The sequence below is a fragment of the Tribolium castaneum genome, chromosome 5 (assembly GCF_031307605.1).
Source record: "Tribolium castaneum strain GA2 chromosome 5, icTriCast1.1, whole genome shotgun sequence".
Taxonomy (NCBI): Eukaryota; Metazoa; Arthropoda; class Insecta; order Coleoptera; family Tenebrionidae; genus Tribolium; species Tribolium castaneum.
In genome coordinates, this window is record NC_087398.1 from 10,089,900 (window position 1) to 10,104,796 (window position 14,897).

Sequence of the window (14,897 nt, forward strand, 5' to 3'; positions counted from 1 at the left end):
TGTATTAATGTGCAATAAAAAAATGGCTTAAAAATCGCAAGTGGAGAATGTAATGAAACAGAGAATATGAAAGAAAATAACTTTTTTGACGAAATTATTTTACAAAAGAAATGAGTCGTCGACAATTCATGAAGTCTACTACGTAATTTAAACAATAATTTAGTAGTATGTTATAAATAATTCTATTATTGTCAAATCTGTAGGTGGAAAAAGAATACATTTTTCATTGAAAGGTGGATGCACCACAAGGAGTGCAGGAGCAGTACTTCATACAATTTTTTAATCGGATCTTACTACCACATAAGAAAATGTTAAAAAAGGTCCAGGATTTCACACAATAAAACGTTCTAAAAAAATGGTATACTATAAAAATAACAAATATGCGAATAGACAAAATTGTAAAACAAAAAAAAAACAGCAGTTCCTATCAAAGATCACAGACTGTGTGTCGACAAAATACGGATAAAAGTGACTATCCAGTATATCCACAAATATTGTATTTATTGAGGAAACTACACAAAACTATGCATTATCGAAAAATAAGAATAACATCCTCCAATTTCGGTCTAAACATGAAGAAAATAACCTCTTTGAAGAAAATGATAGAGAAACTATAATATAGGTATATTTCTTTTATAAGAAACACATGAAGTATGGAAAGAAATTACAATGAAGGAAAAATATCCCAATAAAAAACAATCAAATGCAGTCACACAAATTTTAAAGAAAATTCATTTTTAAAAAACATGTCAGTTGTCCTGAAAGTAACGTCCATACTCGGCAAAAGATATGTCACCAGTACAAAATAAAAAAAAACATACTGCACAACACACGATGAAAAATTAAAAGATATGCTTACATGTAGAAATTTCAAAACCAAATGACAATAATAGTTCATGTAAACAAAGAATAATCTACGCACCTAAGGGAATCCACAGTGAAAATTTTATTTTGCTGAACATTGGCGTTTATATGGAACTGTTTGCAAAACTTGCAAACTAACAAGAACCCAGAAATACCGCATAAATCTTTAAGTGCATTTTTTATCCAATATTATTAAACACTCAATTAAGTTGTAGAAGCCTAAAAGCTCCTTTAATTTAATGATTAAATCACATAAAATGTATCATTAAATTCATTCAGAACAAATTTAACCACTTTCATTACGCCAAAAGTTTTTATGCTTGCAATTTCACTTTAATTACGTTATTTTATTTATTTTTTGATACATTAAAAACTGGGGTACACATAATTATTTGAGAAAATAATTTTTAGGGAAGTTGTAGAATTTAGGATTGTATTGTTATCACCTTAAAATGGTCCTTTTCAATGAGTACGTTGATGCACATTAATATGAAAACGACAATTAATATGTTGTGTGTTATACTGTTATATGATGTTCAAGTAAAATAAAAACGTCATATTAGCCATTTCAAAACTATAAAAACGCCAACGTCGCATTTTCTCTCAAAATTAGCTGTGATACGAGCAAATTATTCACGTACTTCAGAAAAATTATAGCTAATGTAATTTATACTAATAAGAGATCTATTAATAATAACTACTTTACAATTTTATTTAGAAAAATAACTCGGTAAAATGCGACGTTGGCGTTTTTATAGTTTTGAAACAGCCAATAGTGTATAGTGATAATTGAAAAAATAGAAAAAATACAGAACTTAGCACAAGAATAGTAGAGAAACTCACCAAATTTTATTGTGGTTCTATTTTTCCAGAACTGCTGGATTTTTGCAGATCAACAATTTACCCTTTTGGGATTATTTTTTTAATAAATTTTGACAAATCGTTGATCGGATTTTTATTGTCAAAAAATATAATATACACGTTTGATGAGTTTTAAAAATTAACAGTGTTCTATGGTTAAAAAACTGTTTAACATCGTAATAAATTTATGGGTATATTTCAAAATGCTCTCCTCCACCACACTGTTCCCTCTTCAAAAATCAACGCCACTAAAGTGCAAACTATTAAACCAAAAGCAAGAATGGCCTTTTTTGTTCAATAATTAGCCCATTTTGTCTAAAATTTGCAATCTTTTCATTAACCTATTTGTAAATTTGTATTGATATGTGTCTATGAAATAATATTATACTCTAAATTAACCTGGATATACCTTACGATTTAGAACTAGTTTCCTGTATTTCAAAAATTAATAATCACGCAGAATTCAGCGTGTAATTTTTTCAGAATTTTCTGCAATTCCTTGCAATGAAAATTATAGTATAGCAAAAAAAAGCAGACTTACGTACCTTGTAGGTACTTTTTTTTGGTTTTTGGATGGTTCTGTATAAGTTCTCTAAATAATTAAGTTTTCAATGTTGCTGCCTAGGTAATAAAACTAGGATTTAACTTTAATAAGAAGAAGTGAAAAAGAAAAAAATTTAAGCTGTTTGTTTTAATCATAACACCTACACTACCTATCCATAAAATATGATTATCGTTGACTTTAAATTTGCCTAATATTTTTGGTCGTACGGATTTTTTTTATTACACAAGTATCAGTGAGGCTCCTAGATGTTGAAAAATGCGTAATTGCTGTATAATACATAAACAGAAAAAGAATATTCACCCCTGAAAAGTGCAAAAGACCGACCCTGTAAGAGCACCAAAACGGACAAAGAGCCATGGCCGATGGACCGCGTCGTCTTGCCCATCTCCCGGTGACAAAAACGCATGCATTTGGCACGGCTCGCTTGCCACAGCACACAAATCATTTGATTCGATTATAGATGCCTCTCGGCGGTCCTCGGATCTATGCTTATTATCTCCACCGATCTTAATTCCGTCCATCGGACACGCTGACGACGGCTTTGGCCGGCAACCTCCGCCACAAGTCATTCGTTCGTCATAAAATTGACAAGTTCCCTTCGTAAATCTGCGAGTTTATGTTTGAGTTGGGCCGTATTTCATTTCATGAGCCTTGACCCCGGGTCCAGGTCGGACCACTGACGAAACGTTAGCCAAACAACAATCTGGAATTGGCGGTGGAACGGTGGAAAAAATGCGTTATTAATGTTAAATTTTACGGACATGCGATACAAATGGACGCCGTCTTCGTGCGTATCGGTGACCACATTTGTCACAACAGCGGGGTGCACCTCGGGAACGCTGCTACCAACTACTGCTCTCACGATGCCGATGGATGACCCCGGCTCGCTAAAGGGGGCTCAAGGACCTTGATTTGGCCATTAATTAACTAATGCAACTAATTTGCAATACACATCGTCAACAGTTATTATTTAACGACTTTGAGTGAGAATCGGACGTTTTATTTCACGAGTGGATTATCAAACCACGAGTGAAATAAATTAACCGCTTTATACGAAAACAAAAAATAACTCAACATTTTATTGTTCGAACAAAGCTTAAAATCGCTTTAAATCTGTTAAAAATAATCTGACGTTTTGTATGGAGAAATGCCACCAAACAGTTGTAAAAACTGTCTTACACAGGAGAAAAACCGGAAATTTTGACAGTGTCCATGAATAATAGTATATTGTACTATAAGTGATAGAAATGCATCATTATATGCGAGTGAGAATTTTGACCCACGAGTGCGCTTGCCCACGAGTGAGACACTGCTCACGAGCTTTTCGATCACGTGTGATATACGACGTATTATCTTACAAGTGCATTGTAAAAAAATCCAAGAAATTCAAGTAAATATCCACCTGTAACATTAGCATAGTTCTATGTATCTTTTGTAGTGACCTGTGTTGCTATAATTATGAAATAAACATAATTTTGTTTTTCCTAATTTTTCCCAGATTTACTCACTTGTGAGTAGAACTGACAGCTTTACCTCTCTTATGAGAGAAATTTGATTTCTCTTACTGAAAACAATAGTATAATATACCTAAAAAATTGCACCTGTAAGATAATAGTATATTATATATTATAAGTGATAGAAATTCATCATTATATGCGAGTGGGTATTTTGACCCACGAGTGCTTTTGCTCACGAGTGGGACACTTCTCACGAGGTTTATAATGGCATTTCAATCACGAGTAATATACGACGTTTTGTCTTACTGGTGCATTGTAAAAAAATCCAAGAAATTCAAGTAAATATCCACCTGCAACATTAGCATAGTTCTATGTATCTCTTGTAGTGACCTGCGTTGCTATAGTTATGAAATAAACAGTCCCATTGTTTTCCCCAATTTTCCCCAGATTTCCTCACTTGTGAGAGAAATTTGATTTCTCTCACCGAAAACAATGGTATAATATACCTAAAAAATTGCACCTGTAAGATAATAGTATATTATATATTATAAGTGATAGAAATGCATCATTATATGCGAGTGAGAATTTTGACCCACGAGTGCGCCTGCTCACGAGTGGGACACTTCTCACGAGCTTTATAATAGCATTTCGATCACGTGTAATATACGACGTTTTATCTTACAGGTGCATTGTAAAAAAATCCAAGAAATTCAAATAAATATCCACCTGTAACCTTAGCATAGTTCTATGTATCTCTTGTAGTGACCTGTGTTGCTATAGTTATGAAATAAACAGTCTCATTGTTTTCCCCAATTTTCCCTAGATTTACTCACTTGTGAGTAGAACTGACAGCTTTACCTCTCTTGTGAGAGAAATTTGATTTCAACAATGGTATAATGTACCAAAAAACTGCAACTGTAAGATAAAAAAAAATCTCTAGCACAATGTTCTCATTTCAGTCAGTTTACAATTTAAAAGTTGATATATCTGCGTTCTTAACATGATTTTTTCTTTGCTTATTTGAGTATATACCATTTGATATACACGGTGAGTGTGCTAAAAGTGTATTCCACAGAGCAAAGGCTGATTTCTGCGTAGTTATTGGTTTATGAGTTATACACTATATTTTTGGTCGATCGTGTTTGGGCGAATAAAAAATTAAGTCGGTGTAAAACACTGCTGTTTACATCCCTGTTTCTGCGCTTTATTAAATTATACAAGCAAAGTCTCTCTCGTGTCATGTCATTCTACCTTTCCCTTATGCGCCCTGATTCACTCCATCCCTCATCCCTTAGCAATACCGGAAACAATTGTATGTCCCCGGCGTAAAAAACCCGTCCTACTTGATCAAAGCGACACAATGTAACGCGTAATCATCGAGATTACCCTGTCGCAATTCCACCCCCAGTTAAAATTAAAAGAACACAGCGACATGTGGCGGGCTCTTGAGAGGCTTTAGTCGAAATTACGGTTTGCATACGACCGTAATGACTTAATAGAAGATCTTATGTGGGGCCAGAGGGTGGATTATTCAAATTATTGAAAAATTTTCGTCGCATGAAATAGATAAATGACCGAAATCAGTGGTTGCGCTTCGCTCCAAACAGAAGCTCTCCGGGAGATAATTCCAAAGTAATAGAATATAGGCCTGGAGATATAATTGTGGTCGAGACACGCGCTATGTCAGATGTCTAACCAGAAGGTGGCCTTTGGCGAAGTTTTCGAGGGACAGACGATAGACGATGGACAAATTCGAAATGAGGGTCTTAATTGCTAACGGAATTTTGCATACCGGACGGAAATTGCCTAATTACACAACATTCGGAATTTTTTTCCTGCCCTCTGACCATTTTTGATAATTAGTCGAGCTGAAAGAAGCGACGCGACCTATTCACAGTCCAAACTTCGTCAAAGCTTCACCTTAATTAATGAGTTTACAGGGACGGCTTAAAGCGCACTTCCATTTCTCAAGAGCGGGAAAAATATTCCACGTTTATTAATTTTAACAGTGCTTTTTGTGATCTGACCACTTAATCGATTGAGACGTCGAAGCGTTTGCGTTCACGGCTGATTTAACCGTTTTTGTTTTGGAAAATGCACCAGATTGACACAAGCTGGCCGAGAAAAGGCTGCCGCACCTACAAAACACTGGCTCTTGTTACGTTTTCGGAACTTCATAATTACAAGTTTTTTGATTAATCACAGTAATTAATTAGTTGCTGCCTTCGGCTGGAAAAAATGCGGGAAATAAGTAAAAAATCCGCAAAATATACAAAATGACAAGTAATGAACATTTCAAATTTTACTTGTCCACTTTTTCGCTTTGCTTATGCCAATTTCAGCACTACGGTTAACTAAAAGTTAAGAAATGAAACCACGTACAAATAAAACGTTCCCGCTGTCCATAGTTCGTTAATGTCGCCAGAGAGGGCAGTTGTTCCATTGCCGTCTAAGTTTTCTTAGCAATCAGTTTGAAAAAATAGTTGTAATTATATAACGGTCAACACCCAGCAAACAAAAAAATACACGCAGGCAGAGCACTAAATTCTTAATAGCATGACATAAACATAATGCAAAAAATTTATTGTAAACTATATTTAAAAAAAATAAACTTTTACCAATTGGCACTCTGCCTCATATTTTTCAAAACGCTGCGAATATGGTTACAGATACAAGAAAAATGTTAGGAAGAAAGTTGCAGAAAATTAAATTTCCTACAAATAAGTCCGCAAGACCACACCCCTATCTTCAACCGTTTAGGCTCTAAAGTCGTTCAAAGACGCTCAAGCGACTGATTTGCTTCATTTTGCCGGTCGTCAAGTATTGGAACGTTAATTTATACCTAAACCATTGAAGATCAAAATATGGTGTCGCCGACTTTTTTGTAGAAAATTTAATTCTCCACAACATTACTCCTTACCCTTTTTTTGTACCTTCAACCATATTCGCAGCGTTCGCAAAAATATATGGTGGAACGTAAATTGATAATTCGTTGTGCAGTCGCATATTTATCAAAACGCTGGGAATACGGTTGGAGATACAAAAAAGTGTAAGGAACAAAGTTGTAGTGAATTAAATTTCTTACGAAAGAGTCTGCCACACAATTTTTCTGCCTTCTACAGTTTAGGTATAAATGAACTTTCCGTTACTTCACCGGTAAAATAAAACGAATTCTTCGTTTAGCGTCTTTGGACGTCTTTGAAGCCTAAACCGTTGACGATAGAGATATGGGCTCGCGGACTTTTTTAAAGAAAATTTATTTCTCTACAAATTTTTTCCTAACATATTTCTTGTATCTAAAGCCATATTCGCAGCGTCTTGAAAAAAACGTGACAACGCACAAATTTAGAATTTTTAATAACTTTTTTCCCGTGTTTCTTATAAAAATTTTAGCCGGCAGTTTCTCTCAGTCTGTTGTGAGTGCAAAGCTCAACATTTCACCACTTTTTTCCACGTAATTAGTGAATTGGTTGGATTTAAATTAATTTAAAACGCTTTGTCGCCGAAACGTATATCGCTCGAAGCGCCCTCATTTTTCCTCTACAGTATTATTTATTTGGGTTCAGAAAATCCTGCGATTTCGTTTCCCCTCCTAAGTGATAGTCCACCGTAGCCGTCAGTTAACTGTCGTTTAATTCGAGCGCTATTTGTCCGATCACTGGAACATTAGATTACTTGGTCCTGTAAGCATCGACTCCCGATGATTTTTTTTCGTTAAATTTTTATTAAGCATCGTGTCATCTCCCGTTGATTCATTTCAGCGGCGAAAATTTTCAGGATGGTTCGGAGATTCCCGACGAAAAAACGTTCATTAACATATGTGGCTGGATCTATGATAAAATATTTTTGCATATAAATAAAAACCGGTATGTAAATCGTCCGACGAGAACATTCGTTATCCCATTCAAAAGACGACGGGAAATATTAATGATAAGAGGAAATCTTAATTCCATGTTGTTGCGGTGTTAACGTCACGATCATTTTGTATTAATTTTTAATCGCGGCGATAAATCCGTGTTATGGAGATTAAACCACACTTCTGTGCTCGCATAATCAAACACCATTTAATTGAATCCTGATCGGAACAGTTTTTCATAATTTTGCTCGTGGGTGCTGCGATTTTTCGCCTTGTGCCCTTTATCAGACCTGTCAGTGTCGCTCCGTGGAAGGCATTAATTATTATCGGATCCAATTACCTGATAACACATTCCGATAAATCGGACACCTGTAAGGTGTCCCGACATGTGTTGAGGTTTTGTATTTGCGTTGTTATTTTTTTGTTGGTCGTGATCTTCGGTGGTGTTGGAGCTGTTCTTTGTCGGTCTTCCGGCCGTCATTAGACTATGAGTCAGCACCGAGTGCGGTGTTTGAGCCGTTTCGGACATGTCAAACCATCGAAATGTTTGATGCCAGTTAGATTAATGTTTTTAAGATATTGCTTGTTTCTCTGCGAGACGTGACTAGGCGATTCTACGGACGCGGTAGGCTGGGAATTCGAAATGGTGGTTTTAAATTAACGCCGCCAACGGATGACCTCCAGAAGGTTCGGGGAGCCTCTGATGCAGCGAAAATCCCAAATTGGAGAAAAATCGCCCACGCTCCCTCCAATTGGTTCCATTTAAATAATAATCCGATAAATAACCGAAATTTTGCCATTGTCTACGTGGGTGAGCGCGACCGAATGCACCGGCCACCGCTCATACTCACATATTTCAAATACCTCATAAATAAAAATAAATTAATAAATAACACGAAACCTGAAAACGTGTGCGGTATAGACATTACACACATATACATAATATTCCTCCGACTCGGCCAAACAAATCTTCCGCGTCTATTGGAATTTGGGCCGGAAAATTCGCCCGTTTCGAGCCGCGAAATGCGATCTCCGTTGTTTGAGGTGACCGATGGTGTGACATTTTTATTAACAAAGTTATTCGTTACAAGTGGGAAGGATAATAGGCGAAGGATTGTTTGTTCGGCTGTACCGCCCGCAAGGACGAGTGTAAAACAGTGGCAGCTACTCGTACTAACATATATAAAACACTGGAATAAGACTGTGACAAATACTTAACAGTATGCTCATAAATTTACAAAAGATATGTTACTTAGATAAGATCCTCGCAGCAGGTGGTGATATTTGTATAAAGCGGAGACCGTTCTTGCTTGCTCCGGGGGCATTAACATATTATTAGAAAATGAAAGGAGCCGGATTTACTCCCGAAACGGTTCTACTCCGAAACGAAAGCCAAAAGGCAATACTCACAAAAAGATAACAGTGGTTTACAAAAGTTTTCTTCTTTTACCAAGAGATAATTTATACTGGTTTTGTTTTCTGCTTACTCACCGATAACTAAAATACAGGGTCGCTAAAAGTATAAATACAGTTAAATATCATAAAAACTATACATCAAAACTTATTAAAATTTGGTATATGCTTAAGAATATATAAATTGTATCGTTTTAAATGTCTATTAATTTTCTATCTCCATTTGATCTTCAGATACAAGGCTAACTTGATTTTTTTAAATAGCAACAAGGGTCAAATTTAATATTTTTGAGAAGAGCATTTTTTTTTTAATTTTATGATATAACACATGCATACCTTAATTTAATCGAAATTTAAAAAAAAATTGAAATGCTGTTTTTATCTATCGTTAGCTCATTAACTAAAAAATAAGTAAAAGTTAAAAATAACTGTTAAAATAACACTTTTAACTGAAAAAGAACACGTTTTAATTAAGAAATTTTTAACACGGAATACCTGATTTTTATGCTACAAACGATGTTCAAACTGATTTCCACTAACTTCTTAGCTTTCTGTCTCCATGATAAACCAACATGAAACTTTTTTTCGCTCAGTTTTACTTAAATGTACCATTATTAAGCTAATTATTGCACCCAAGTTTAATTTTTGGCTAATATACAAGTGACGGATATCGATAGTAACAGTATTTTCAAAGCTAATTCAGTTTTACTATCCCAAAAAATTTTGAATTTTTATTTTTTTACATTTTAATAAAAGTAAAGATGGGTATCATGTTACATCATTAAATTCAGAATAAAATACTCTTTTAAAAATGATTAAATTTGACCCTTCGTTCCATTTAAAAAAATCAAGTTAGCCTTGAATTTTCAAAATAAATGACGATAAAAATTTGAAAAAGCTCTCAGATGATAGAATTTAAAACTTTTAACTGTCTAACTGTTGTTAAACCGTTCTGAAAATACTTAACTGCATCCGTACTTTCTAGCGACTCTGTATATATGTCACATTTATCTATCACGTCTAGTTTCTCTAATATATAAATAATATATAATAATAATAAATAATAATATAAATAATATATGTATTCACTAAGGATCGGTTTATAGAAGCTTCATTAATTTAATTCGCAATTAAATGTGTGATTAACTGATCACGTGACTGAATTGAACCAATTTGGTTGGTCCATTCGCGTTGCTAACTTTTAACAATAAATTAAATTTTAACAAAGCGTTAAATTTATTGAAAAATTTTTTGGTGTCTAGTTTGGCATTCGTTGTTTCTGTGATAAACTAATTGTTAAACAATATATTTGCTTTAAAATATCATCCTCAAGTGAATGTAAATTAAGCCCAAATAACTTTTGTAGAGAGGTATACGAAGATTTTTGAACAAAAATATGTTAGCTGATTTCTGCTGGTTATACTATAAGATAAACTAACATTAATCAGTGTCATTTTTAATTTTTCAACAGTTTTGTTGTTTTTTTTTGTGGTGTCTTTGGCATTCGTTATTGACGGGATTAAAAAATTGTTAAATATTTTATTTATTTTAAAATATCATCAGGTGGATGTAAATTAAGCCCGAATAACTTTTTCTATGTTGGTGTTTAAATTATCGTAACAAAACCAAAAATTGTAAATACTGATACTTTATAATGAATATTTAAAAACGTCACGTCCTATTTTTTTTAAAGTTCACTATGAAATTTACGGTTAATTATTCTACCGATACACATTGGTTTCATCTATTGGTAAATAGATGTTGTAAACTAATGTAACATGTTACCGGTTTTAAGTGTCCAAAAAACATATTTTTTGTTTCGGGATTATATAGATAATCCCCAGCATAAGATTTACTAATAACACCTACACTTATCTGTTACCATCCGCAGGTGTCCACTTAACGCTATAATCTTATTTTTTTCCACAGTATTGGGTAATAATTATTTTGCAGGATCATTTTCTCAATCATGACAAATGATATAATTTGAACATCTGCATCCTCTTGTGCAAGTCATAAGAAGTAATCGATCTAACTAGATGATTGTCTGATGGTCGGTGGGATTGCAAAAAACACAAATTTTACAAAACAATTTTTATTTTTCTTCATACAAAAATTAAGCCTTCGTAATCTGCACATCAATTTTGAAACATTCAAACGTACTGTTTAGATCTTTGTCAAATAGTGAGAATTCCATGCTGAGTGTAACTTCGGGAAAAAACGGGAGAAGGTACATCCCGTAGGTATACTCAACGTACTCGTTTTCGGCCAAAGGGCACGGGGTATTGGTGACACCATCGCACCCATCGTCCTGTCCCAATGGGTACGTGACATTAAGGCCCATAACCATTGCGAGCGCCTGTGGGGCAAAATGCTCCAGGTACCGAGCTGTAAAAAAACACTTTTTTCTTCACGAATTATTCAATGGGAGATAGTTACGAGCTCTGAATTTCATGGTCATGGAAGTCCGGGTATTGAGATAAAAGACACAGGGCATATCTTCACAGTTTTGGATTTCCACCACCGGAGGTGGAATATCAACACTAGTACCTGACACAAAATTACTCCTAATTGGGAAGTCGTTAGCTTGAGTGAAACTTACATGGAAGAACGTTAGTGCAAATCACGGAACCGCAACTTACAGCGATGATTAGAAATGGCAAAAAGAGATTGGTCATCGCGATGAAATGAAATAATGAAATGTTTGCGGTTTGTACGGTACTGATACTACGAGACTGTTCCATTCCGGGATATTTATTTATTTTTTGTGTGACGTAAAATGGTGTGCAGGTGTTCTTATCTGATAAATTTATGTAATTAAGGGCTTGGTCAATTTTGAATACAATGATTGTGACTCAGAAGGAGGTTTAGAAACTGTTGACTTTTCCCGCTGATTACGAGAATTATGCTTTTTGCAAACTTTTGATCGTTTAGCGACATTTCCTTAACGGATATCCGGAGCTACTAGTCGTAGCCTTCATTTTTGGGAAACGGGACGGTTGTTCAATGAAAATGAGACGTTTTTAAGTGTTTGTTCGGTAGTTTTCGGAGGAAATTGAGCAATTTAACACAATTTTGGCAAACGAAATGTGCTCAGGTGTTAAGTACACGTGTTGTAATGAACTTAAAAATAATGCATTATGTATAATTTTGTATTTTTTCAGTTGCAATAAAATTATTTTGTTTAAAGAGGCTTCTTGATTAAAAAAGTCATAATTTATAAATATCTGAAGTTCCGCAAAAGTAAACTTAAATTTTAGTTTGAGGAAACATATACCAAAAAAATGATAAACCTTTTTGCATATGTTCAAATACAATTTTATTTTGAAAAGAAACAAATAAGTTATCAATTTTTAAAAAAAACTTTCATATTAGCTGTTTAAAAATTATAAGAACGCCAACGTCGCATTTTACCGAATTATCTTGTTAAATAAGATTGTAAAAATTATAAAATAGTTATGAATGATTAGATCTCTCATTGAAAGTAAAAATTCCTTGGTTATTATTTTCTTGAAGTGCTTGAATAATTTATAACAGCTAATTTTGATAGCTGATGAAGATTTCCAAAAAACCTTTATATTTAAAATAACAAAGTTGATGCCCACCTTCGGTGTAACAGAAAAGACGACATCTAACACCAAACGGAGTATGAGAAATAATTAAAATAAAAAATAATAAAATAAAATAAATAAAATAAATAAAATAAATAAAATAAATAAAATAAATAAAATAAATAAAATAAATAAAATAAATAAAATAAATAAAATAAATAAAATAAATAAAATATATAAAATAAATAAAATAAATAAAATAAAAAAAAATAAAATAAATAAAATAAATAAAATAAATAAAATAAATAAAATAAATAAAATAAAAAATAAAAGTCTCTACTTTTCATATGCGGTTTAGACGGAACAGCCTGTAGGTATAAGACTGATAGAATTTTATATAATGAAGTGGAGATAAAGTGAGACAAATCATAACAATAACAATATTTTATTCTTTATCGAATGCCACAATTGCGTTACACTCGAAAATTGCATTTAATTAAGTAGTTATTATCTATCCTTCAGCTCCACATCCAGTCTGAAGCACTCTACTTGCTCATCATCCTGGTCTTTATCAATCAGTGAAAATTCAATCGTAAAACTTATCTAAAATGTACCGAAAATCAAATCAGTGCATTCCACTCAATGAGTACAAGCGTACTTTAGGAAAAATAGGTAAAATATACATGCTGTAAGTGTACTCGATGTACTCATTCTCGGCCAAAGGGCACGGTGTGTTGGTGACACCCACACACCCATCATCTTGCCCCAGGGGATAAGTAACATTAACACCCAACGCAATGGCTAAAGCCATTGGGCGAAAGTTTTCCAAATATCGTGCTGCAAAAAGTCCTCACAAACCGACCAAAAAAAAAAATAATAACTTACGAGACCTGAATTTCATAGTCATGGCATTATGCTCATTGAGGTAAAAAGCGCAAGGTTCACTGTCACATCCTGGGATTTCTACAAGTTCTGGCGAATGGTCGGTACCAAATTTACCTAAATTACGATATTACAAAAACTGAGATAGAAACTATAGACAGCAAATTTACATTTGCTAACAAGAGTTGCATCTGCAGTAAAAATAAACACAACTAAACTGTACAATACCAAAACACTGGATGCTGTCATTTTGAATTTTGTACTGAGCTAACGAGGAGACATCTTCAGGCTTTAATAGGTCCTCGAATCTGATAAATTATGATAAAACACAAATTCCCAGCGTTTCCAAGTCCATTGTTAAGTGTTAAGTTACTGATTAAAAAATTTAAAATAAACCCTTCTCTAAATAAAAATATGAATATGAAAATTTACACGTGCTGTTAAAAGTATTTTATTAAATACGGATAAGACAGGGAAAGATAGAAAGGCTGATAGCTACCAGAGCTTATTTCTTCTTACAAAGTTCTGAAATATGTGACATGTGCTTAAAGAAATTCAAAATCTTAGCGCCGTATCGAATAAAAAAATGTTTCATCAAGATAATTACACATAGAGACGATACATTGGGAAATGGTAAGAAGTGATGCTTGAATGCTTTTCCATTAGTTTCCGGCAAATCCACCAAAAAAAATTTCGGCGAATCCACCAAAAAAATTTTTGGTGGATTCGCCGGCGAAATTTTTTTGGTGGATTCGCCGCCGAGGAATTTTTTTATGGTGGATTCGCCGCCGATGAATTTTTTTTGGTGGATTCGCCGGGAAACTCCAATGAAAAATATGGAAAAATAAGTTTACAAAGAAATACTACTTATTGATATACAACTAGTTAGATAGTTTTAATAATGTTTAGTGGTTGTAACCAACTATAACTTTTGTTAAAGAAGCGAGTTACAGTCGAACTTCAATAAGTCGAATTTCTTGATATCTTAAATCCGTTGGACGAACCCTGGACCAAAGTTTGTCTAAGTCTAACTTTTTTTACCATTCGACCTTTACATATATACTGACAATTTTTTAAATTTTTTTTGTACTAAACAACATTTAAGCATAGTTTGTCTTAGACTGACATAAGATACAAAAATATATATTTTGTATACTGCTTATGAAAACATATTCTATTAATTTATTACTTGAATTCGAATCTTTTTTTTCATTTATTGTTGATAATACATGTTCTCTAGACGATCGCGATTCTTATCATGATTCACATGATTACAAATTAAGTATCTGAGAAAATTCATCTTGCTCTTGATTATAAATCTTTCTTTCGTCTGACTCAGGATTACTCCATTTATTGTTCCCTATTCTCTCTATTTTTTCAAAATATTGAAGAAGAAATTTTTGGCTTTATTGTAGCGTAGCCCTAACGCTATTTCTAAAAATTATTCC

The 14,897-nt window shown here is 33.6% G+C and overlaps 2 protein-coding genes and 1 long non-coding RNA gene across 12 annotated transcripts in view; all 3 read right to left on the bottom strand.

The window, feature by feature from the left end:
- The window catches only part of LOC135266349 (uncharacterized), a 267,145-nt gene that overhangs the window by 10,153 nt on the left and 242,095 nt on the right, over window positions 1–14,897 (bottom strand). The gene's annotated exons all lie outside the window — the stretch shown is intronic.
- Window positions 11,096–11,774, bottom strand: LOC663437 (MD2-like 3). Its single transcript, XM_969482.4, has 3 exons — window positions 11,619–11,774; window positions 11,456–11,566; window positions 11,096–11,404 (listed from the first exon to the last, which is right to left on the bottom strand). The coding sequence occupies exons 1-3, from the start codon at window positions 11,758–11,760 to the stop codon at window positions 11,133–11,135; spliced, it is 525 nt and encodes a 174-aa protein (XP_974575.2). The 5' UTR covers window positions 11,761–11,774; the 3' UTR covers window positions 11,096–11,132.
- Window positions 12,997–13,762, bottom strand: LOC107397926 (NPC intracellular cholesterol transporter 2 homolog a). Its single transcript, XM_015979973.2, has 4 exons — window positions 13,620–13,762; window positions 13,453–13,566; window positions 13,226–13,404; window positions 12,997–13,170 (listed from the first exon to the last, which is right to left on the bottom strand). The coding sequence occupies exons 1-4, from the start codon at window positions 13,696–13,698 to the stop codon at window positions 13,075–13,077; spliced, it is 468 nt and encodes a 155-aa protein (XP_015835459.1). The 5' UTR covers window positions 13,699–13,762; the 3' UTR covers window positions 12,997–13,074.